Source organism: Chlorocebus sabaeus, chromosome 11, assembly GCF_047675955.1.
Source record: "Chlorocebus sabaeus isolate Y175 chromosome 11, mChlSab1.0.hap1, whole genome shotgun sequence".
In the NCBI taxonomy this organism is placed as follows: Eukaryota; Metazoa; Chordata; class Mammalia; order Primates; family Cercopithecidae; genus Chlorocebus; species Chlorocebus sabaeus.
The window spans coordinates 8868084-8894337 of NC_132914.1; the positions used below are offsets into that span (position 1 = coordinate 8868084).

Below are 26254 nucleotides of genomic sequence, written 5' to 3' on the forward strand. Positions count from 1 at the left end.
GTAAACTAACAAGGCTTTTTGTGAAGTGGGCAACTGTTGGAACCAAGATGATATGGGGTCACTAACTGATTCCAGTACTTGCCCAGAATTAGAATACTAATCCAGATTTTTATATTACCCATCCATCTTGTTTCTTCTGAGCTGCAGTCAGAGATCACTGGTTGATTCACAGGAATAGGCAGGGTCAGTCTAAATTGCAGAAAAAAACTAAAAACTGATGGGACTAGAATCTAACCACAGGTGAACCATAGTTCTTGAAACATAATTTTTCTATCTTCTCATTTTGACTAAAGACAAATCATAATAGAACTGATTTGTTTGCAAAAGTAAGCTTTAGTATTATACTTGGCCTGATTATTTATATGAAGTTCAGCAAGAATAATTATTTTTCACATAGGTTCTTTTTAAATTATCTCTGATGAAACTTTATTCCATCAGGAATTTCAGTTAAGAGTTTTAAAAAACTTCTTGAGCTCAGCCATGGTTTTGTACCATAAAATACCTATGAGTTGGATAAATTCCCCTCCTCTTGAGGTCCCAAGATAACTTGGGGCTCCTGAGCCCATCAGAAAATGACATTCTTCACTTACCAGAGGTCAGGAACCCTGTACAGTGACTGCATAGACAAGGTATGAGGCCAGTTTTCCCAAGGAGCTTTTATTGGCTGTGTAAGTCAAGTTTAATTCCTTAAAGGAAAGCACGCTATTCCAGTCAAAGACTTGGTAATACAAAGTTTATCCAATTGTGTCCTGTTGCAAAAGAAAGCATTCTTTTTCACTTATGCAAATAACTATATTGCCGTAAGTTAAGCATACTCACAAGTAGTTTCCAAATTCTGGAGAAATCAGAGAGAAATATGCTCTAAAATTTTCTTTACAGGAGTATTACCACAAGCTATAGAAAACCCAAAAATTTTCTTCACTCTGAAAAACAAGCAAAGAATTAGCAATATTTTAAGCAAAAAGTCACAGAATGATTATTTCAGTCATTCCTTGTTAGTTCAATCCATGCAGTTAACTCCTGTTCTGTTTGATATTCATGAACATTTCAGCTCTCCATGAGAATCATGAAAGTTTTCTCCTCTATCCTAATGTCACAATCTCCAAAGTTATCAGAAACCTGCATTCAAGAGCACCTGTCAAAGTCCTATTGCTGATTATAAGGCACCTTTAAAAGAGGATCAAAACAAGACAACAGTTGTCTGTGAATGACAAAAAGTCTTAGGGCAGTCACAGTCAGACATGATTGACAAGGAAATGTGGTTACCTTTATGGCACACAATAATATTATGTAACAATTATAATTACTAACAATACACTAAGTCATATTAGAATTATAGGAGCTTCCCATAATTTCGGAACACATAACCAAGAACGTATTTATTCAAATATAGCCCAAAGAAAGGCAAACATAAGTTTATATTTTATAATGCTTCCTGTATGATTTCTATAGATATCTATACCACATTAAGTCAAATATGGCTCTTCTGGACTTTAGGGGACCTAATATGAAAAGATTAATTAGGTCAGAAAAAGACATAATTTATCGTTTGATTTTGGAAAGTTTGTCAAATAGCGAAGGTTTAAGCACTTGATATTACAAACATAGAATCTCAGGTCACCATAAGTCATTCATTTAGCCAAAATGATAACTCAAAACTTTTAAAAAGACAAAAAAACTTTACTCATTAATACAGGGAAGACAGCTTTCCACACAATGTCTCTTTTCCTTCCTGTCTTTTTCTTATAGTTTAGTCAAAAGGCAAACAGAATTTCATTTTTCAAAAGATTACACAAAAATCTTATTCAAGAGAGAAAGCCAGAGTTTACCCTTTGCATTAGTGTACTGTTAATGTCAATCCTAATTCTTAATAAAAGCTTATAGACAAATCTATTCAATCTTAAGCAGTTAGACCAAAAGGTAAGATTCCCTTAAGCCTTTTTAAACTCGACAAATTTTTGTTAAGGAGCAGATCAGTGCTCTAAGAACACCCTGTTGTGCTTTTATTCCAATGTTCAATTTACAGAAAAACTGAATAAGACCCCTTTAACTTTAGCCAGTATGTTCACACAGAATTTCCTTCACAAGATTAATTTTTCACAGATCTTCCACAATTTGCTCAAACTTTCAGGATAAAGAATACTTACAACCCCTTAGCCTTCTAAACTAGGCTAAAAAAAATTCACATTCCCATGCCTTCTTATAATCTTTTACCAAAAACACATTTCACTTTCCTTACACACCTTGCATGTTAAAACTGTTTTTCCAGTAGTCTCGATTATATGTTACAATGTTAACTCTTAGCAACTTTTATTTTTGGTGAAAAACCTGGTAAGTGATTTTAATTAGGTACTAGGTGTGAAGCTTAGGACACCAGACAGAAGTACAAGATAAGATCTGATACTCTCCAGCATAGCCGGGGGCATGGCGAATTCTTCATATCCCCAGGCCTTATCTAAAATCTAATGTCTCTAAAGCAGGTATACCAAACAATTTTCAGAAGTCAAATAATCAGTTTATGACTTTAAAGCATTTAGTAAATCTAGTATCTTATCTGCCTAATTTAGACCAAATGTCTAAGTTTGGAAGACATTTTTATTTTACCAATCATCTTTAAAACTGTCTTTATTTCCCAAAGCTTACTAAAGTCACATGAACTAAAAAGCATTACAGTTTTTATTTTTCTGACAAAATATTTGATTTAAGTGCTTATTATTTTTAAACCAATTAATCAGAGCTCTTTCATAAATAAACATTACACATACAACACATATGAATACACAACAGACAGAAGATCCAATAGTTGTAAGATTTTTCATTTGCCAATTTTTAAGTTTCTTAATTGACTTACTGGCTTCAGAGAGGAGCCCTTTGAGGAACAGGGCCAAGAAAGCATGTAATTTCTAGAGCCTAATAGGCAGGCATAGCTGGAAGGCAAAACAGATTTAAAAAAATTAAGGGTCCCATTTTTATACCAGATGTTGAATCCCCAAAAAGAGGAAATCAGTCCACATCCTTTGGGACTCTTATCTCTCAGTGTGGCAATAGGGACACTTCCATATCTTCCAGGTGGCCAAGAGTATGCTTCTCTGATCCAAACATGCAAAGAGCCGAGTATCCTCCCTCCATAACTTCCATTAGCCATCCCTAAAAGTATGTTTCCTAGTTATTACAAACCAAAGCTCTCTCATAATGAGAAGTAATTTCTGATAACCACAAAAGTCAAAACCATCAGATAACACAATACAACATGAAACACAGCATTAGATTTTGAGAAGGATTTATTTATCCCCTTTCAATTCCAGTGGTTTCATAAGGAAAACAGAAGGTTTTTTCCAAAACGGGATCTGTGGCAACTCCTCTGCTTTTCCCAAGGCCTCCCAGGCTGTTAGAAATTATTTTAGATCACCTCATGTGTATCAAGAGTGGCAAGAAGACAAAATGGAGAAAAACAATTGTATTCATACATTTTTTTTTTCTTTTTTCTTTTTCTTTTTTTGAGACAGGGTTGCCCAAGCTGGAGTGCAGTGACGTGATCTTGGCTCACTGCAAGTTCCGCCTCCCAGGTTCACACCATTCTCCTGCGCCAGCCTCCCGAGTAGCTGGGACTATAGGTGCCCACCACCTCGCCCAGCTAATTTTTTGTATTCTTAGTGGAGACGGGGTTTCACCATGTTAGCCAGATGGTCTCTATCTCCTGACCTCATGATCCGCCCTCCTTGGCCTCCCAAAGTGCTGGGATTACAGACATGAGCCACTGTGCCCGGCCCTGTATTCATCCATTTTCACCCTGCTGATAAAGACAAACCTGAGACTAGATGATTTACAAAAGAAGAGCTTTAACGGACTTACAATTCCACATGGCTGGGGAGGTCTCACAATCATGGTGGAAGGCAAGGAGGAGGAGCAAGCCATGTCTCACGTGGGCGGCAGGCAGAGAGAGAACCTGTGCAGGGAAACTCCTATTTTTAAAACGCTCAGGTCTCACGAGACTTATTCAGTATCGCAAGAACAGCATGGCAAAGATCCGCCGCCATAATTCAGTTACCTCCTACTGTGTCCCTCCCACAACACATGGGAATTGTGGGAGCTATAAGAGGAGATTTGGGTGGGGACATAGCCAAACCCTATCAACAATTTAGTCAACTGAGAAGAAAAAAAATTTTTTTCCCCAGAGAAATAAGATCCAAGAAGAGAAAAATTATAAAGACCTTTTAAATATACATATAGCTCATATATCTGCTTTTAATTAAAACTGACTTTTAACCATAACACTTTAAAAATCCTCTTAAATCTCTTATTACCTGACTTTAGCCAGGCCAAACAATCCATTTTTCTGGCTTTTAAACTCTACCAAAAGTAACCTCCCAGATGAAACCGGTAAGCCTTCACTAAGGTTATGACTTAATCACAAGTGCACCAGTATTTTAAAATAGATGATTAGCAGTTTTTACAAGATTTAGAGTCTACAAGGTAGCTTGGAGAAAGGAAGATTCAAGAAGGGAAGATAGAAGTTGTTCATGGAGGGGAATAAAATCAACAAATGGCAAAGATCACACAAATATCAACCAGAAAGTACCAATTCCCTAAACCAGAAATTGAACCCTGAACCAGGGATGCCACTGTGAAAAGACAAAGCCTTAACTACTAAGCTACAGCACTGGGAAGTTTCCATTGCCATCCCAGAAAGGGCCTAGAGCAGACAGTTTTGAGCCAATGAAGGCTTTTAACCGCTCAAAACAATTTTTAGAGCTAACTATGTCATAAACTCCAAAATTGCTGTCCTCTGGATGACAGAGACTAAGAGAAAGTACTGCCACGTGGTTACAAGGTCAAGTTCCCAAGGAAGTAAAACAAGATGAGACAGAAACCCTATCCAGCTTATGGAGTCCTAAGCCTGTGTTCTATCCCAAGGTACCTCCCCTTTATGAACGAATAACACAGAAAGACAAATTCAAAGCACAAAATACACCAGATTCGCTACAGCATTAAGACTAGCATGGTGAATCCTTTTACTCATTAATCAAAACGTTGCAAGAGCTGGTGATTTCTACCATTCCTGCAACTGGTTTGTACAGAGAGAGGAACAGGAAGGGATAAAAGTGTTGCCTGTGGTGGAGTGGGGAAGCCAAGGAGCTCAGGGAGACTAGAGAAAGACCCAGGTGGCCACTTGTCGGTAGTGAAGGATGTTTCCTAGCAGTCCCATCAGCTCTCAAGTTTCCCCCTTTGGGGAGAAAAAAGCTCCCCATGTCTGGTGATCCTGTACATGCCTAATCCTGTCACCCATAGCTGACAGCAAAGAGTGCAAGGCAGATTAATCCAAACAGAATAGCAGTTAACATCCCATAGTGTCAAATCCACTTTTAACCAAGAAGGACTTTACTGAGAGGGGCCTCTAACCCCTAAATCTTCGGAAGGACTCTAACCTTTCTAAATTGGGCCTCAAACTCAAGTTCCGTTAAGCATCCTTGCCTTTTATTAGGAGGGACCTTAACCCTCTCTATCTTAGGAGATACTCTCCTAAGTTCGACCTCTAACCCAATCTGATCCTTTGCCTGGGCAAAACATATCCCACCCCTTACCTAAAGTTGGCCAATTGGCAGTGCTATAGTCTATTTCCTTTGGGTCCATAGAATTTTCCTCAGTATAGTCCCTTCATGGTTTCCAGGAAGATGTTACTAAAAAGGAGTCCCAACCCAGACCCCAAGAGAGGGTTCTTGGACATTGCTCAAGAAATAATTCAGAGTGAGTCCATAAAGTGAAAGCATGTTTACTAAGAAAGTAAAGGAATAAAGGAATGGCTACTCCATAGGCAGAGGAGCAGTGTGGGCTACTTGACTGAGTAGACTTACAGTTATTTCTTGATTATATGCTAAACAAGGGATGGATTATTCATGAGTTTTCTGGGAAAGGGTTGGGAAGTGAAGTTTCCACCCCTTTATAAACCACATAGGGTAACTTGCAGATGTTGCTGTGGCATTTGTAAACTGTCATGACACTGATGGGCGTATCTCTTAGCATGCTAATGCATTATAATTAGTGTATAATGAGCGGTGAGGATGACCAGCGGTCACTTTTGTGGCCATCTTGGTGGAGGTGGGTTTTGGCTGGCTTCTTTACTGCATTCTGTTTTATCAGCAAGGCCATTGTGACCTGCATCTTGCTGACCTCCTGTTTCATCCTATAACTAAGAATGCCTAACCTCCTGGGAATGAAACCCAGTAGGCCTCAGCCTTGTTTTACCCAACCCCTATTCAAAATGGCGCTGCTCTTGTTCAAATGCCTCCAACAAGACCCATCTTTAAACATTAATGCAGTGCCACGTTTTTGTTCCCAGGACAAGTCAAGAATCCATGAGGGTAGCAGGTATTGCTAGCATTATTCATACACCTTTGCTTTAAACTGCTTTCTGTATCATTGTAGGGGCACATCTACCATTCTTGATTTTCCAGGAGCTCTGACTCTTTCTGTCAACATACAGGATGTACAGATTCTACTAAAAGGACTGCAAGGACTGGATTTTGAGGAAATGATATAAGGTATTAAATTTCTTGCTTAAGATGATAGAGAAAAACTCTCATCCACCTTTTCTCAGGTTTTACACTTCTGAATTCTCATGTGTAAATATATTTTATATATCTTAGTTTCACTATAGTTCTACTTTCTTGAGTACTCCTCATGAGATATCAATAAATAATGATAATACCTCATATTTGTACTGATTGTTATACATCTCAAATATTTTACATGCAACTCTCTAGAAAAGATACGTTAATTGGGCCAGGCACGGTGGCTCATGCCTGTAATCCCAGCACTTTGGGAGGCTGAGGCAGGCAGATCACAAGGTCAGGAGATCAAGACCATCCTGGCTAACACTGTGAAACCCCATCTCTATTGAAAAAAACAACAAAAAAATTAGCCGGGCTTGGTGTCGGGTGCCTGTAGTCCAAGCTACTCGGGAGGGTGAGGCAGGATAATGGTGTGAACCTGGATGGCGGAGCTTGCAGTGAGCCAAGATCGGGCCACTGCACTGCAGCCTGGGCAACAGAGCAAGACTCTGTCTCAAAGAAAAAAAAAAAAAAAGATATGTTAATTGATTTGCCAAAGGTCACACAGGAAGTCATTGACCCAGTGTTATAACTGAGATTTCCTGACTCCTTTCCCTGTTTCAGGAGAAGTTTCTTCCTTTCAACAAGCGTTTCTCCTAGAACTTTCTATTGAGAAAAATTTAGGTGAGGAAAACAAGATGAATTTCAGAGTAGAAAGAAACTGAAGCCAAAGTGAAGATTACTGTCAGAACCTCATCATACTGGAGACCATATTGGTGTGCAAAAATAGCATTATTTTAAAGTTCATTTATCTTAGATTTTTTCCAGAGTGCATCTCATATTATCTCTCCGTAGACTCGTTAACCCTTTTTCTCTCTAAAAACTGTAAGTAGTGATATAAGACAAGATAAAAAGTGTGGTCGACAAATGATACAGCCTTGAGTAAAGTTTGCTTGAAAGTCTGTGAAAGAAATACCAAAACCTTAAGTGTTTAACACATCCTCAAGTTATTTACCATAGAAAAGCTTTACTTCAGGAAGCAAGGGTACTTCAGAAGAGATGGCCTTGCGCGTGTCTACATGAGAGGAGAGGGAAGGATGTGGGGAATATGATAATTCTACCTTGGATTTCTGAAATACTTGTATTCTGAAACTTTAAAGTACTTTCATATGTTTTATCTCACTTGTGCTGTCAAAACATCTCTGATTACATTGTGCAAAGACTATGACCCATTATTTTACAGATTAGGAATTAAACCCCGGGGAAATGATCTCTCGTGCTGCAGATTACATACAAATGAGGGAGAGATGAATGAAGGGAGGAGGGGGAGAGAAAGAATGAGAGAGAGAAAGAGAGAGAGAGAACTAGAATAGTGGATGCCAATGTAGAATCTTATCTAATGAATTAGAGTCTGGTGAATTTTCTCTGGATGAATTAAGAAAAGGAGATAACAAGGGTTTAAGGCAGGATTCCCAAACTTGGTCGCATATTAGAATTACCTTAGGAGCTTTACATAAATCTCAGTACCTGGTTCCTATTCCCAGAGTCTGATTCTGATTTAAGTGGTTTGAGATGCATCTCAGGTAATGGGATTTTTAAAAAGCTCCTCAAGTAGAACCACTGACTTACGTTTTGGTTGTTAGAGCCTGGGAAAAGAATAGTATAAAATCTGCTGCGTCCACTTTAATACTCATATGACCTTTTAAATTTGAAAACTATGAAGCAATTTACAAAAAAAGAATAGAACAATTGACAATTTAAGATTTAAAAAGCAGATACATTGCAGAAGGATGGTCAGAAAATTGTACTGAGGCATAAGTAAGATTTTCTGTAAACTCAGGTGTCAGAAATAATTATCTTATTCCTGTGGAATATACAGAAGTGTGAGTGGTATTATGTTATCATATTGATGTTACATAGAATGAAGGTCTTACCCACAAGGAGAGGTCATTCAAAAATGTCATAATTTGAGGAATAATAACAGTAATTATTATAGGAATATTCTTATTTTTATAGCTATCATAGGAATAATTAGTAACAGCTACTCCTTACTGTGTACTAGGTATTGTTCTAGGTGCATTATCATGTAAAATTGGTTAATTATTACAATGGCTCTTTGTGTTAGATACTATTGCAAACCCAATTTGCAGATGAGAAACTGAGGATGAGGAGAGATTAAGTAATTCACTCAAGAGTACAAAGCTAATTATAATAGTAGGAGAGATGGGTATACTGAATTTCAGAAATGGGCTGGGCTATGCTTCTGAGACTTATAATAAAAAAAACTGGAAAGTGAGCTGAAACCTAGGAGTCTGAATAGTAAATATGCCTTTCTCATGGCAGATATAAAAGACCATAAGGAAAGGAGTGAGCGAGCCCAGCATTTCCCTCACATATACAAGTTCAGAGCAGGAAAAGTGCAGGACCAAGGCAGGAGGCTGTTGGGCTCCAGCATGGGCCTCTTAAGACAACAAGCTAGCTGCAGTAGAATTGCAAACTTCAACAGAGGAAAATACACAATTCTGCGTACACACCTCACACACCCACAACCACACTTGCACACACACTGCTCCTGCACTTTTTTTTTTTTTTTTGAGATGGAGTCTTTTGCTCTGTCACTCAGGCTGGAGTGCAATGGCACAGTCTCGGCTCACTGCAACCTCCGCCTCCCAGGTTCAAGTAATTCTCCTGCCTCAGCCTCCTGAGTAGCTGAGACTACAGGTGCATGCCACCACACCCGGCTAATTTTTTTTTTTTTTTTTTTTTTTTTTGGTAGAGACGGGGTTTCTCTATGTTGACCAGGCTGCTCTCGAACTCCTGACCTCAGGTGATCCACCTGTCTCGGCCTCCCAAAGTGCTGGGATAACAGGCATGAGCCACCACACCTGGACCTGCTCCTTCACTTTTTGTTCACTAAATTGGTTTCCTAAATTTACTTAACATTTAGCAAGTCTTCGGACACTTTCATTTTATTGTGCCTGTGCTGGGAAGAAAGGAATTTTAGCTACATTTATGCTAATGCATTGAAGGAAAGCCATCAAAAAGGGAACCTTGATCAGGAGCACAAAGTTGGAACCATTTGTCTGAAAAGTAATTATGTTATACAAATACATTCTTGCTAGAAGAGGAACTTTTAGCTACTATCACTGAAGAACAATTTTACATTCTTATTAATTCTCACTAGAATCCTCTGATGTAAGCAGGCAGAATTATCTCAGCTGTACAGGTTAGTAAACCAAGGCTTCAGTACATTAAGATAAACCCACCGCTAACTCTGACATGGGTTCTTTTATTCTTTCTCCTTTACTACAGTTGAATGGAGATGATACATTAACTTTGTTCCTGGGAGTTCCAACTTGGCTTTCTCCCAGGTCGGCAAGATAATGCCTTTAGCAAGCAACAGTGAAGCTTGTTAAACTCCAGATCTTCACCTTGACTGTAGGCCAGGAGAGCCCTCTTTGAAGCCATTAATCTTGATTTAACGATTGTACTTTGTCTTTAATTCTAAACACTAGTTCTTTAGGAAGATTGTTTGCCCTCTTTGACTTTTTTTATTACCCTGAGCCAATTTTCTCTTTTGTATTTCGGCTATCAAACTTTTCTGCCTTGTAGCCTTTCTTCTTTTGCATGTTCTTATTATAAAATAACTAAGGCTTAATTCATTCCATTTGGAAAACAGAAAATAGAGGAAAAAATTATTCATACCAACCATCATCACTGTTGCTATAACATTCTAATATACTTCTCTTTGGGATTCCCCTACACAGGTGTTTTTCCCCACTCAATTTCATTGTACTCTTGTGGTATATACATTATTAAAATGTGCCTTTTTACTTAACCCACTAACATTAAAAATTGCCATTTATTAAAACTTTTTGTGAACATAAATTTAATAAATGTGTAGTGTTCCATGGTCCAACTATATAAAAATAATTTGAAACATCCCTCCTCTTGATGAAAATTTAAGTTTTTCTTCTATTTTTAATTTTTTATTTCAGAAAATTTCAAATATATACAAAAGCAGCAAAAATAGTAGAATGGCTTCCCATGTATATCCCCTGAATTCAGCAATTTTGAACACATGGTTAATTTTTTTTTATTTACATCTCCACCTATTTCTCCTCCTTCAAGTTCATGAATTATTTTGAAGCAAATCCCTATTTATATTTTCAAAACAGTTAAATAAGTGTCACAGATTTGTTTGTGTGTTCAGAAACATCTTCCATTTTTAAAAAAACATATACATAATTGACACTTGGGAGAGAAATTACAGAGTCAAAATTGTTAAGGCCATTCAGACTCTCAATTTTCATAGTGCCAAGTTATTTTTCAAAATGTAGACATTTAGATTCCTTGTCAATCTTATAAGAGTGGTCTTTTAAAATAAAACTCTTTAGAGCATAAATATTAGTTTCCAAATCTTGTTTTCTGCTGGGTGTGGTAGCTCACACTTATAACCTCAGCACTTTGGGAGGCTGAGGTGGGAGGATCACTCAAAGCCAGGAATGTTAGATCCGCCTGGGCAACATGGCAAGGCCCCATCTCTACAAAAAAAAATTTAAAATTAGCCATGTGTGGTGGCACCTGCCTGTGATCCCAGCTACTCAAGAAGCTCAGGTGGAAGGATCACTTGAGTCTGGGAGATCAAGCCTGCAGTGAGCCAAGATCACACCTCTGCACTCTAGCCTGGACAACAGAGCAAGGCCCCAGCTCAAAAAATTTAAAAAAAAAAATAAATAAAAATAAATAAATATCTTTTTTTCTTAAATGGATTGGCAAAAAAAATGTATCTTGTTTTATTTTAAAGTATTTTTAAAATTACTAGTTAAGATTAAAAAAACTTTCATTTTAGTTCACCATGCTTCCATATTTGTTAAACATTTTGTTTTGGTGAACTGGTTTTCTTTTGTTTTTCATGTTCCTTGACTATTTATTTATTGGCATATTAGTGGTTTTCTTATTACTATAAAAGTACTATGTTTTTATTTGTTTATTGGTTGATGTTTTCATTGTGATTTTTTTTTTTCCTGTTGGAAGAAAGTTTTTTGTTTAAGCTTAGGAAGTTATCACAAACCCAATATAATTTATAATGTTAATTTTTTATGTCTCTCAAAGCATCTAGCTTTTTTCCCCAAAATTTATTTTGTGTACAGGTGAATCAAAACTATAATTTTTGTTATCAAACCAGTATTCTATTGCCTAAATTCCATTTGATGAATATATCTTAGTAGTTCTCAACCCCAGCTGTACGTTAGTATCTCCTGGGAAGCATTTCCTTGATTGAAGCTGATATGTGAAGTCATAATCTATGGGGTTTATAATCATCATAATCTCTAAGAGGAGTGGTGTATTAGTCCATTTTTATGCTGCTGATAAAGACATACCTGAGACTGGGCAATTTATGAAAGAAAGAGGTTTAGTGGACTTACAGTTCCGAGTGGCTGGGGAGGCCTTACAATCATGGCAGAAGACAAGGAGGAGCAAGTCACATCTTGTGTGAATGATGGCAGGCAAAGAGAGAGAACTCTTTTGTGCTGGGAAACTCCCCTTTATAAAACCATCAGATCTTGTGAGACTTATTCACTATCACCAGCACAGGACAGACCTACCCCCATGTTTCAATTACCTCCCACTTTGTCCCTCCCACAGCATATGGGAATTCAAGATTTGGGTGGGGAGACATCCAAACCATATCGTTTTACACCTCGCCCTTCCCAAATCTCATGTTTTCACATTTCAAAACCAATATTGCCTTCCCAACAGTCCCCCAAAATCTTAACTCATTTCAGCATTAACTCAGAAGTCCACAGTTCAACATCTTATCTGAGACAAAGCAAGTTGCTTCCACCTATAAGCTTGTAAAATCAAAAGCAAGTTAGTTATTTCTTAGATACAATGGGGATATAGACATTGGGTAAATACAGCTGTTCCACAGGGAGAAATTGGCTAAAACAAAGGGCTACAGGCTCCATGCAAGTCCAAAATCCAGCAGAGCAGTCAAATCTTAAAGCTCCAACATGATCTTCCTTGACTCCACGTCTCACATCCAGGTCATGGTGATTCAAGTGGTGGATTCCCATGGTCTTGGGCATCTCTGATGCTGTGGCTTGGCAGGGTATAGCCCCACTCCTGGCTGCTTTCGTGGGCTGGTGTTGAGTGTCTGCAGCTTGCCCAAGCACATGGTGCAAGCTGTTGGTGGATCTACCATTCTGGGGTTTGGAGGATGGTAGCCCTCTTCTCATAGCTCCACTAGGTGGTGCCTCAGTCGGGACATTGTGTGGGGGCTCCAACCCCACATTTCCCTTCTGCACTGCCCTAGCAGATATTCTCCAGGAGGACCCCGCCCCTGCAGCAAACATTCTCTGAAATCTAGGCAGAGGTTCTCAAGCCTTAATTCTTGACTTCTGTGCACCCACAGGCTCAACACCACATGGAAGCTGCCAAGGCTTGGGACTTTCACCCTCTGAAGCAACAGCCCAAGCTCTACCTTGGACCTTTTAGTCACAGCTGGAGCAGCTGGGACATAGGGCAGCAAGTCCCTAGATTGCACATAGCAGAGGGACCCTGGGCTCAACCCATGAAATCATTTTTTCCTCCTAAACCTCTGCATCTGTGATGGGAGGGGCTGCCTCAAAGATCTCTGACATGCCCTGGAGACATTTTCCTTATTGTCTTGGTGATTAACATTTGGCTCCTTGTTACTTCTGCAAATTTCTGCAGCTGGCTTGAATTTCTTCTCAGAAAATGGGATTTTCTATTCTATCACATTGTCAGGCTGCAAATTTTCCAAACTTTTATGCTTTGTTTCCCTTTTAAAACTGAATGCCTTTAACAGCACCCAAGTCACCTCTTGAATGCTTTGTTACTTAGAACTTTCTTTGCCAGATACCCTAAATCATCTCCTTCAAGTTCAAAATTCCATAGATATCTAGGGCAGGGGCAAATGCCACCAGTCTCTTTGCTAAAACATAACAAGAGTCACCTTTGCTCCAGTTCCCAAGAAGTGTCTCATCTCCATCTGAGATGACTTCATCCTGGATTTCATTGTTCATATCATTAGCAGCATTTTTTTTTTTTTTTTTTTTTGAGACAGGAGTCTCACTCTGTCTCCCAGGCTGGAGTGCAGTGGCGTGATCTCGGCTCACTGCAACCTTCACCTCCTGGTTCAAGCAAGTCTCCTGCCTCAGCTTCCTGAGTAGCTGGGACTACAGGTGCCTGCCACTGCACCTGGCTAATTTTTTGTATTTTTAGTAGAGACTGGGTTTCACCATGTTAGCCAGATGGTCTCAATCTCCTGAGCTCGTGATTCAGCCTCATGATCCGCCCACCTCAGCTTCCCAAAGTGCTGGGATTACAGGCATGGACCACCGCTCCTGGCCTGGCTTTTTGGTCAAAGTCATTCAACAAGTCTCTAGGGAGTTTCAAACTTTCCCATGGTTTCCTGTCTTCTTCTGAGCCCTCCAGCCTGTTCCAACTTCTGCTTATTACCCAGTTCCAAAATCACTTCCACATTTTTGGGTATCTTTTCAGTAGCTCCCCACTCCTGGTACCAGTTTACTGTATTAATCCATTTTCATGCTGCTGATAAAGACATACATGAAACTGGGCAATTTACAAAAGAAAGAGGTTTAATGGACTTACAGTTCCAAGTGACTGGGGAGGCCTCCCAATCATGGTGGAAGGCAAGGAGGAACAAGTCACATCTTACATGGGTGGTGGCAGGCAAAGATAGAGAACTTGTTTAGGGAAACTCCCCCTTATAAAGCCATCAGATCCCGTGAGACTTATTCATTATCATGAGAACAGCATGGGAAAGACCTGGCCCTTGATTCAATTACCTCCCACTGGGTCCCTCTCACAGCACATGGGAATTCAAGATGAGATTTGGGTGGGGACACAGCCAAACCATATCAAGTGGGAAATGAATATCAGGATTGATATTTTTAAAAAACGCCTCCTAGGAGATTCTAACGTGCTCTCTGGTTTGAGAACCACTGATCTGCTCATTTTGATTCATGCTGACTTCTTTATATTAAAGTCCTAAATATGTGTCTTTTTTTCTGGGATATTTATGTGTTCTAGTAATCTATCTTAATGTTTTTCAGTGTGTGTGTGTGTGTGTGTGTGTGTGTGTGTGTGTATTTAGGCTTTGTAAACCATTTATGCCTGATACAGGCCTCTCCATACCAAACTTTGCTTTGTTTTTTTAGAATGAGAGATTACTGCATGTTGGGGTATTACTAGTTCCCTTTCTCATCTTGCTGGAGCCCTGTTTCCAAAGAAATCAACTATAAAATCTCTCTCTGAACTCCTCTTTTCAGTCCTCTCATTCATACAGGTCTCAAAGATCACAGAAGAGCTCCCTAAACACATTTTCTCCACATCCTCACCACCTATTCATTCCCAGAACCACCCTGCTCTCTGGCCACTACACTATAGCCATTCTTTCTATGACGAGTGACCTCCATGTTGCCTGTATCCACTATTTATTGTTTTCCTGACCTCTCATCAGATTTTAGTCCAGCTGCTGTCCATGCTCCTCTCCTTTGCTTCCACAACAGCACAAATTCTTGGTTCCCCTTTACTTCTCTAGTTTTTCCCTCTTAGGCCCTTTTTGAGTTTCCTCCTGGACCCCAACTCATCTTCCTTCATGTAGCCTTATCTATTGGAACTCCATGCATTCTTTCCTAGGCCCTCTTTTCCTCTCTTCTCTTTTTCCTTTTTGTTTATTTTTTCCTCTTTCTCTCTTATTCACTTTCAAGCTTTCAGTATTATCTAATGACTCCCAGATATTTATCTCTGGTCCAGGCTTCCCTTATGAATCCTAAGAACTGTACAACCAAATGCTTATTTCTAATATTCTACTTAAAAGTCACACTGGCATCTCAAATCAAAATGTCCAGAACGACTCATCATCTTCTCCTCTTATTTGATTTCTCCTTCTTCTTCTTACCTTCTACAACCACTATGTCCTGTTGGTTCAATCTCCTCGTGGTTTCCAGTCCATTATTTTTCTTTTTTTACTGTCACTACTATAACCCAAAAATGATTATGAAATTATTAGTTTCACAATTGATATTCTCATATGTATTTATTATCACCTGCAATTTAATGGCTGCAAAAATAATACTTTTTACTTTTCAATTTGAAATGATTAGAAGTTCACAAGTAGTTGCAAAAATAGTATAGAATCCAATGTGACAATTACCCATTTTCCCAATGGGAACATCTAAATAACTGTAGCAAATAATCCAAATTATGAAACTGACAATGGCATAGTATAATTAACTAGACTATAGAGCTTCCTGGGATTTCAGTTTTTGCATTCATGCATCATCTTGTTCCTCTCTGTACATATTTCTTTGATATTTTATCATATATATTCATGTAATTATCACCACAGTCAAGATGCAAAATTGTCTGTCACCATAAAGGAACTCCCTCATGCTACACCTTCAAAGTCACACCTTCTCCCTGTTCCTACTGGTAAACACTGATTTATTTTCTGTCTCTCTAATTTTGCCATTTTGGAAATATTATACAGATGGAACCATACAGCATGTAACCTTTTGAGACAGGCTTTTTCCACTCAGTATGAAGTCCTTAAGTTCCATTCAAGTGTTGTATGTAGCAATAATTTGTTCCTTCTTATTGCTGAGTAGTATTCCAAATAATGTTTTTTTAAAAAATACAAAATGGATCATGTCACTCTACTTAAACACTTCGGTGATACTTAGAATAAAACAAGCAATGTTTAGCATGGCCTAAAGGCTCATTATGATCTGCCTCTGGACTACCTGCACAGTGCCATCTCTTCGTGTTTTCTCCTCTCTTGTTACTGTCCAGGCCCACTGACCTTCCAGTTCTGAGAATGTATCAAGCTCTGTTCTCATCCAAGGCCTGGATACTCCTCCTCTCTTGCCTTGTGCCTGTGCCCACCTTTATCTAGTCAGCTCATCATTTGTTTAAATATTATTTACTTAGAGAAACTTTTTTTGCCTTCCTTTCTATTGCACCTTTTTTATAGCACCTTAAACTTCTCCTTCATAGCAAAACATATTTAATAACTTTTATGATTAGTTATTTAACATCTGAGTGAATGACTTGGAATAAGGCTGGCCCCCCAAGGAATGATGTGAAATAAACTCACTAGATTGTAGAAGCAGAAGAAGTAGAGTTGTCTCAAATGGATGGTCCAGTTATAGAGTAAAATTCAGGCAAGATTTAGCAACTCAGGTTTTCAGTGTGGTCGGCCGAACAAAAGGCAGTGGGGTTCAGGGGTGTGAATGAAGTAGGAATGAGGTAGAGTGAAGCAGGATGATGGTCAGTGAAGAGGCATTCGACCATTGTGGTTGCATTTATCTGGGAGGCTTTTATATTAGTAGCAAGAGCACGGTAATCAGAGTATAAAGCAACATTTCAATCTTACTTAGGATTGATTTACGCAAAGAGAGGACAACAAGGCCTCATCGACTTGTATGGCATTCAGGTGAAGGGTCAAGATTTGAGAGAGTTCTGTTAACAGGCATGAGTAAGGGGGCAGATTTTGGGAAGTGGATAAAGGCTACATCTTCCCCAAATTGGGAAGTATGTAAGATAAATAGGATGAAGAGGACTGAGACTGCTGATCGCCATAATGCCCTCATCAGAATTGGTTCAGGAACTGGGTGGAAATTAGCTAGCATATAAGTGTTATCAGTGGAGTCAGTACGAGGAGCTGAAAAATTTAGAGGCAGAAGAAATCAGGCAGGTGCTGATACATCTTCCCTGATAAATACCATACCACTATCTAGCATTCTTTCCATTTCTATACCTTAGTTTACAGCATTATGCTATTTGATTTATCTGGTTTAAATCTCTCTTCCTCAGCGTGATTGTTAAATTCAGATATCTACTGGCAGTTGTACTATTTCTGCTGTCAAATGACACCTAATTGAAGTATAAGAAGTTTTAAATCCTGCATTAACTTTTTGATAACTTTTACTCCCTCTCTGTACATGGAGATGAGTATACTTACATCCACAAATATTATAAATATTCAGATGAAAGGTTTTTTGTTTCATTTTGTTATTTTTGGTTATACATGTTTACCTGATTGATACAGCTGTGTGACTATTTCCCAACTGGAAAGGCAGGTAAAGAAGGAAGGGAGGAAGAGGGAGAGCAACACATATTGATGATCCGCAATGGCTCTGGTAATGTTCTAGGTATTTTACAGAAATTATGCTATACAGCTCTCAACAACCCTGGTAGGTAGATATCATCAGCAGCACTTCACATATGGGAAAACAGGGGTTCACAAAGTTAAAATACCTATACAAAGTCATAATGAATGACAGAAATGAGATTCAAACAGAAGCCAAACTCCAGAGCCCCTTTTCTTACCATTATAGCATAAGAAATTGTATGCAGGGTAAGGGTAGGAATAGATACCTATCAGATTCCAGGGCTGCCATGATATGCGTGGGAAGATGTGGATGAAAGGAAGCCTCCAAAATCTGGGAGCTCTTGCAGGGACAAGGAGAGGTCGCGTAACTGGCTGAGGGTACTTATTGATTGGCATGCCCGTTTTCCAGCTGATAAACTTCCTGCTGCTCTCTGCAGCAGGAGAGACACACACAACCCTTAGGAGACACGCACATTTCCTGCTCCCTAAACTAGGAAGGCGAAGAATGGCAAGGTCAGGTGACACGCTTCCGGATGCTGAATGAATCACCCACCAAACCAGAACTAGAACTTCAAACCTCTCACTCTGTTATTACGGCATTAAGTCAGGGCTGACTCCACTTCCCTTAACTCCCGGACTGCTCAGCTCTGAACCACGCTGACCCACTCCCTAGGGAGGGGAACCTGCCCTTGGATACCCGCTGTGCAGAATGAGGCAGGAGGTTCTGTGTTCCCAGGGGTGTCTTTTTCCGCTTGCCAGGAGTTTGTTATTGTTTACTTGGAATTACATTCTACATATAGAACTTTTATAGTGACACACCCTGTACGGCACAGCATTGAGGTAAGCAGCAGCTGAGTTAGCTTTCTGATGGTGAAACCTCATGACCACATCTCTCTGTCTCCCTGGGCCCGGGTCTCATTTATCAGAGAATGAGAAAGTGCGTGTACGTGTATATGTGCCCCTACAGCCTGTGTAGCCTGTCCTCCTTCAGTCCTCCTCAGCTTGGGCCCTCCTCTCTGCCAGGGGGCAGTGTGTTAGATAGGCTGGAAGAGTGGCCAGAAAACAAAACAGATCTCCTCACTTATGGGGGGAGACTTCCAAGAGAGTTTTAGAGAACCCAAAATCTTCCACAGAAGGAAAAACCCAGCAGGCCGAATACCAAAGAAGAGGACTGATCCTTGGAAATGAAAGGTCACTGACAACAGTAAGAACAAAGTATTTGAAAGCAGCCCCAAGCCGTCTTCTGGTGCATTAATCAGGTAGGAAAAGGAGACGCAGATGGATCAGAGATAATCCTGTACTGAGTGGGAGTGGCGTTGTGTGTTCTCGGCTTTTCCCTCTTACTGATGATAGCCCTTATGCTGAGCTGGGGAAACTGAGGAGCTGGGAAAATTGTTATTGATTAGGAATCTCAGGAAGAGAAAGTAATCGGCAGGAGAATATTTAGTTTAAGATATGCTATTTCTGGGCTTTTGTTTGAAACTGGTAGATGAAGGATTATGGAATTGGGCACATAAAAAATAGCAAGATAATTATGATAAAAATAAGCTGTTTTGAATGTGTATAATACCTCAGAGGAAATAAAATGTGTTTATCTGTGAAAGCATATTTAAAATCTGGTGCTGTTTGTAAGTGTCTGTGAGCACTGCGTTTCTTACCTAGATGTTATGGGGCCTGGTTTCCAATCACTTTGCTCCTCTGCAAAGCGAACTTTTGTGAGGTACCAGGATACAGATTAAGCTTCCTCATCTCAACTGTATATCACGTATGTTTCAGGAATCTCTGGAGATAGGTAAAAATAGGAAGCAAGAAAAGCTGATAGCCCTCAGATGTCATAATCTGGTGAGCACCAATGAGTCAAAAGATCTGTTGAAACAGGCTCAGGGACTCCTAGGCACCATGGTGGAAAGGGGTTTCCCTATGAGAACCCCTCTGAAACACTTTCCCTAGAGTTTCAAAGTTCGGTTTGATCCCTGGGTCTCTAGGAAGATGAGGGAGGGCAAAGATCAGAATAAGCACAATTTCTCAATATCTGAGAAGAGTGAGAGGACAAGATAACCTCTCTTAGGTAACCTCCTCCCTGCCTCACCCACACTAGGAGATATCACTGGGCATAAGGCAAGTTATCTACACAAATATGCTTCTCTGGATTTAAAAAGAATCACGTCTCCAGTGTGCCCTTCCATGCACTCGGTGTCCTCTCACTGGTTTGTTTCCCTAGAAAGGGAGAGCCTGGGGCACTGAAAGAGCCGCATGAAGACCCTAATTCCTAGGCCAGTGCCCTGTGCCCTGCAATTTCTGGCATCTTCCTGACCCTCATGCTCACGGTGGAAGATGGCTAGTCCTAAGAACCGGACTGTTTTACTCGAAAAGCAGAAGATAGGAATAGGATTGGGGATCAGACCCAGGAAAATGAACAAAGGAAACAACCCAAGATGGCATAATCTGGTGAATACTGGGGAAAAAATTCTGATTCTACCTCTATTTTCAGAATATACTTTAAAGACAGACATGCAGATGTCATCTCTGTCCCTATGAGGTTCCTATATGACACCCTTACAGGCAGATTCAATTCATCCATTCTTTCCAAATTAGAGTGCATTTGTTAGTAAAATTTGGTTTCAGCCTTGTGGTTTCCATGATTCTTTTGGATTCTAATATAATCCTTCTTGACTTCGTTGGTCTTGCTTATTTGAAAGACAAGTATATATGTATAAGGAAATAGTATAAAGAGTATTGGGTTTGTAAGTAAAAGACCTGGGTGTGCAACCTTGCTCTGCCATTTTTTTTAAAAAGTGGCTAATTTGGCGGGGTATGGTGGTTCATGCCTGTAATCCCAGCACTTTAGGAGGCCAAGATGGGCAGATAGCCTGAGGTCAGGAGTTCAAGAACAGCCTGGCCAACATGGTGAAACCCTGTCTCTAAAATACAAAAATTAGCTGGGTATGGTGGCATGCACGTGTAATCACAGCTATTTGGGAGGCTGAGGCAGGAGAATTGCTGGAACCTGGGAGGCAGAGGTTGCAGTGAGCCGAGATCATGCCATTGCACTCCAGCATAGGCCAACAACAGCGAGACTCCACCTCAAAAAAAAAAAAAAAAAAAAAAGTGGCCAATTTATAACTTAATCACTAATTCATAACTTAACTCTTCAGTTTCTGCCTTGCCTTCTTTGTATGAAAGTGCCTAGCACAATACCTGGCACACCGTAGTTACTAAACGCAGGTTTATTAGATCTGCAAACAGGAAGCTTGTTTTATAGGATGTTGGTAACAAGTAATTCTCAAATCCTCTAGATCTGAGCATTGTTCTCTGTCTCACCTCCAAATTAATATGTTCAGCCCATTAAACATGTTTTTGTTTGTTGGTTTTGGTTTTGGTTTGGTTTGGTTTTTTGTTTTTGTTTTGTTTTGTTTTCCAGGTAGCTCAAGGGTAAGGATGAAAGACTGACTGTACAAGAAGGCAGACTGTTTCAGGCTAGGGGCTGCTACCTCTATGTATTTTACCCTCCTCACTTTTAGTCTTTGAGTCTTCTGCCCCATAGCCCAAAGCCATTAATAACTTCCTTGACCCATATGGCATCCACCTGGGAGGGTGGATCACTTGTCTATCTAAAAAGAACATGGCTATAAGATCTGCATGTGTTGATAAGCAAGCAGTAAGCTTGAAGGTGAGGCTGGCACAACGGATTTAATTGTACCTTACTGGAACAGGGCCAGATGTTATACTGAGTTCAATCACGGAATTTTTCACCACACGTAAGCAGGCAGAGTTCAGGAAATCTGATTTTAGAAGTCTTACGTCTAGGTATATTTTGGTAAGAAGAGTTTACTCTGGAAAGTCATAGGTAAATTGCAGATTGTGTCTGGGAGACTGTCTTGTGCTAACTGAAAAGAAATGCCACTTAATAAGAGTTGTGTTATGGTTGCAAATAGAATATAGTGTGAATTAAAATAGATGCCTAAATGCAGTGTGACATTATGCTTGTATTATATGTGTAAAAGTTTAGAGAATTAATACTACTATTTAGTTCAATTTTGCTATAGTTATATTCATGAGCTCTTATGGTCTTCAGACTATAGTCTCGTAAAGATTTAGCATGGACTTTACTCCTCATTTTACTTTCATCCTCTTCCCCTTTGTGTCTCCTTCATCACACTGTTTCTCCTCAGGATTCCCAATTAAAGAGGGGAGTTAAAACTTTAACATGCTAAGAGAAAGTCTGAAGCAACTGATGGGAGAAAATTTAGGAATGATAACTACCAGTGAGACCATATTATTGTTCTAATTAGAACCCTGCCTGAAGAGATTTGGCTCTGTAGATATAGGATTATGTAAACTAGAGGCAAAGTATATACAATCGTATTTTACAACTATCATAGTTGTCAGAATAAAATATATTACAATTTCACTAGACCCTTGATTCCAGTGCCATGGATTTCATTATTCATAACATTAAATAGAGAACTGTGGATAACGCTTTATAGTGTTAAGAACTTTACAGTTCAGCTAAGAGAAGCAGCAGTAGCCTACATATTTTCTCTGACATATTGGGAAAAGTATTTAGATATAATGAGAGGGAGTGGAGTATTGGTCAGACTGAACAGGCACCTTGGTCAGAAGTATCCTTCTAGTGGTCAGGTGGGCCAGAATTGAACCCATGGGAAACGTCGTCCTTGAGGGTTTTGGCATCAAGGCATGACTTTTCTCAGCTTGTCAGAGTGGGCAGGCAAAGCCATGCGGTTTCCGTGTGTGAATTTCAAGGAAAAAAGTGATCTAGAGAGGAATATTGCTGTTACAAGTAAATATAAGCATTCTCTGATGTATGAGCTTTGGTGGCCTCTTTGTGGTGAGGTTTCCCACATTGGCGTTCATGGATATGTGGGTGTGCCTGGTGTGTATGCCCTAAAAATCCTAGACTCATCTGGTACGCTCCATACGCCTCTACCTAAACCGTAACCATCAGAAAGGGCTTATTGTATACACGTATGGAAAGCAATTTCATTGAGTGGGCCTCATCATTCTATACATTTATCTCCTTGCCCTAGCATCCAATTTCACTGGGCTGCGAGATATCAATAAGCCTTGCCTCTTTAAGCCACTTATGTACAAATAAATGTGTTGGTGAGAACCTGGTTCAGGAAATGCAGTAGCAGGCCATAGTGCATCCAAAGGTGAGTGCTCTGTAAGAGGTGTGATAGTCAGTGTAAGGGTGTAAGCATGAGTTTGAGTTATCAGGGATAGGTGTGTTTGGCCAGGTGCATATGGTTGAGTATGGATGCCCTCCATGAGCAGTTCACTGTACCCATGTCGGGGTACATGTACACACATGACTTTAAACGACTCCCTTCAGTATGTATCAGTGGGTGTGTAGTTTGTTTTCTGGGCAGAGCTCACGAGTCTGAGCTAGCTGCTGACTGACCCTTTTTTTCCACTTGTGCTGTGGTAAGAGGGAGTAGGCTGAGAACCTCCTCCCCAGAAAGCCAAACTGGTTAAACTGGCTGCTCCTTGAATGAAAATAATTACTTCTGATAATCCACTGAAAAGGAAGTGAAGGAAAGGAAAATAAGAATGAGAATAGCAGTGATGAATTTTCTAATAGCCTTCCTGAATTCACCCTACTGATCCAGTGTTTTATTTTTCAGACCTTCTCCTTTGTGCCACTCTCTTAAGGGTCTGTTTCTTGAAAGTTTCATCACAAGTGCCAGTCCTTCCATGTGGCCTCATGAATTGTGAAAATTTTCTCAGCCACATTTCTCCTTGCTTTTTTGGTTTACACACTAGATATGGTGGACTTTGCTATCTAACTATTCATCGACTTCTTAGATCCCATTCTAAGAATAAGGATAAGGATAAGAATTTCCCTCTTCTGTGCAAATTTTCCACTCGCTGGCTACTTTGCTGTCTACCTGGGCTTTTGTCAACCAACTACACAGTTTTGTCTCTCTTGAGTTGTAAGGGAATTGCTTAACTATTGAACACACATACAAGTTCATGATGCTCCAGGAAGCGTGGAAAACAGGTAAGGCAGAATCCGGGAGGCTTTACATAGGTCTTTCAGGCACTGAGAGATTCTACCTCAGTAAGTAACACTGTGGTTGTTAGTATCAATAATAAAAACAATGCATAATGTAATAGTAGAGGACAGCACAATATGGCCAATGGAACACCTGTACAATATAGTAGCATATTATATAAGCTATGCCTCTGATTTTTGTTTTATGTTTTTATCAAGTCACTCCAAAACTGGATCGCATATTTAGACTTATTTAGGAGAAAAATCACTATATTTTCTTTCAAGTTAATCAGAATTAAAGAAGTAGGCTTTGCTGACTGTAGAACCATGGGCGTGTCTTGTCAAGCAAAGGCAAAATATAAATTTAGGAGAGAGATGGGAGAGTGGCAAACATTCTCTTCGGAAAGAAAGAACCAAGTTTCTGGGGGTGTTATTTGAAATATGTACTGATTATATTATATAGACTTAACAGTGATACACATAGAGAATCCATTGCCAGACAAACAAGAAACTAATAACTAGAGTCTACTTGGAGGAGACTGGAGGAGCGTTAAGAACTGGATAAATGGAAAAGAATGGGGTAGGAGAAAGATTTTTATGCTATCCTATTTTACATTTTTATTTTTTGAATCTTATGAATGTATTTTCTTTTTATTTAAGAGAGAAAGAGAAGGTGGCTTGGTACTGATACTTCCTTTATATTCTGGTAGCAGTCAGTGTCCATGTCTATATCTGATATGAGCAGAGGAAGCACCTTGAAGCTCTGAGGGATGAGGAATTAAATAGTTTTCATTGATAAATGCTGTCTGTTCATTGCTTGTGAGGGTGCGGATATTTCAGAGAAATAAAGCAAATGTGTAATTCACGTCCTTTGACATCTGTCAATTTTTTATTCATTATCTGAATTAACTGTGTGTAAAAATGAAATTAAATGTTTTCTTTAGAGCTAGACATGGTAGCTCATGCCTGTAATTCCAGAGACTTGGGGGACTGAGGCAGAAGGATTACTTGAACCCAAGAATTTGAGAATTCAGTGAGCCGTGATCACACCACTGCACTCAAGCCTGGACTACAGAGCAAGATCCCAACTTCAAAAAACAGTTTTGCTTAAAAAATGTGATGCACAGCTAAAAAAAATATATTAGACATGCTTAATACTGTAGGGGAGGTAGATCATGCCTACATAACGCATGGATCACGCGGTTCAGATAGATGTTGCGAATCTGTACTTGATCATGGGAGCTGAAGTCTCAGGTGGGAGGGGAGGCTTTAAAATAATTTCAGTAACAATTGAATGAAAGGAGAAGAGCAGATCAGAGCTGTCTTTGCTGTATAACAGAGAAAAGAGAAATGTTGAAAGGAGAAGGTCGGGAGGGTTCTTCCAACCTGAATGTCAGCTAGGTAGATAGAGATAAACGGATGACTCAGAGAGGTAGCCAATTACCTAACTAGCGATCTGTAGAGGCAGTGTAAAATTCTGTGTGTGTTTCATTTATTTTTTTCATTCATTTTATTTTTATTTTTTCAAAAACCACTCAATCCTTAGGAATTACTCACAGCTGTGCTCTGTGCATTCTCTGTGGGCCTAGCAGGGAAGAGGACAGCCCTGTGGCAATGGGCATGACACGGACGCTCCTGGAATGCAGTCTCAGTGACAAGTTGTGTGGTAAGTACAGATTCCACAGATGTCTATCCTCTGATTGTAGAATTATGAAGGCTAAGGTCTGGATAGATTCTAGAAGGAGGATGATTTGATTTCCAGTAGAAATGAAGACAGTGGTGATAAAAGGATGGGGACTAGAAGCCATTGTCTTTTTGGGGAGAGGGTAAGTGCTAATCAGCAATCCAGATGCTGCATCTTCAATCTTGGTAAGAAAACTGCCAGAAGCAACGTCATGTACATTTGATGGGCTAAGAAACAGGGCCACTGGGGTTTCGGATTAGAGAGTTACTCCCAGCAGTGTTTCTGTTGAATGGAAGTAGAGGGGAAGGTAGAAGAGATGACCTTTTCCTGTATGATGAGCTGATTGCTGGTGCATAGGGGAAATTGCATGAATGCCAGGTTGGGCTTCTTCTTCATTCTCTTCTCTTCCTATGTGATTGCCTACCCAGTCATCCAGGAGAAGCAGTATGAAGTGATTATTGTCCCAACCTTCTTGGTTACTATCTTCCTCATCCTTCTTGGGGTCATCCTGTGGCTTTTTATCAGAGAACAAAGAACTCAACAGCAGCGTCCTGGACCTCGAGGTAAAGCTCAAACTTTGGGGCTGGGCAGGGGCTTAAAGAAGATGGAGATTAGGAAAAAGTATGGTCTAAGTTTCAATGAGCCCATGTGTAGAAGTCTAGATACCTGCAATGAGAGAGGCATGGGTTCCCTCCCATGGAGTTGAGAGGGGGATGATCTCTTTTCTAGGAAATCCTGAGTTGGAATTCAACATGTGCTTAATGACTGAAAAAAGAGTGTGCAAGAAAAAACCTCATATAACCTGTTTCTATTCCTATTGGACTATCAAAACTTTGACT

At 39.7% G+C, this 26254-nt stretch overlaps 1 protein-coding gene across 2 annotated transcripts in view; it reads left to right on the top strand.

Annotated features, from left to right (window-relative positions):
• The window catches only part of STYK1 (serine/threonine/tyrosine kinase 1), a 55365-nt gene that overhangs the window by 14546 nt on the left and 14565 nt on the right, over nt 1-26254 (top strand). The window contains exons 2-4 of one of the 2 annotated variants that reach the window (XM_007967639.3): nt 6424-6539; nt 25278-25397; nt 25844-25978. In XM_007967639.3, the coding sequence (XP_007965830.3) occupies nt 25346-25397; nt 25844-25978 (187 nt within the window). In that variant the 5' untranslated portion in view covers nt 6424-6539; nt 25278-25345. The remainder of the gene's footprint in view (nt 1-6423; nt 6540-25277; nt 25398-25843; nt 25979-26254) is intronic. The other variant, XM_007967637.3, reaches the window with a different exon arrangement.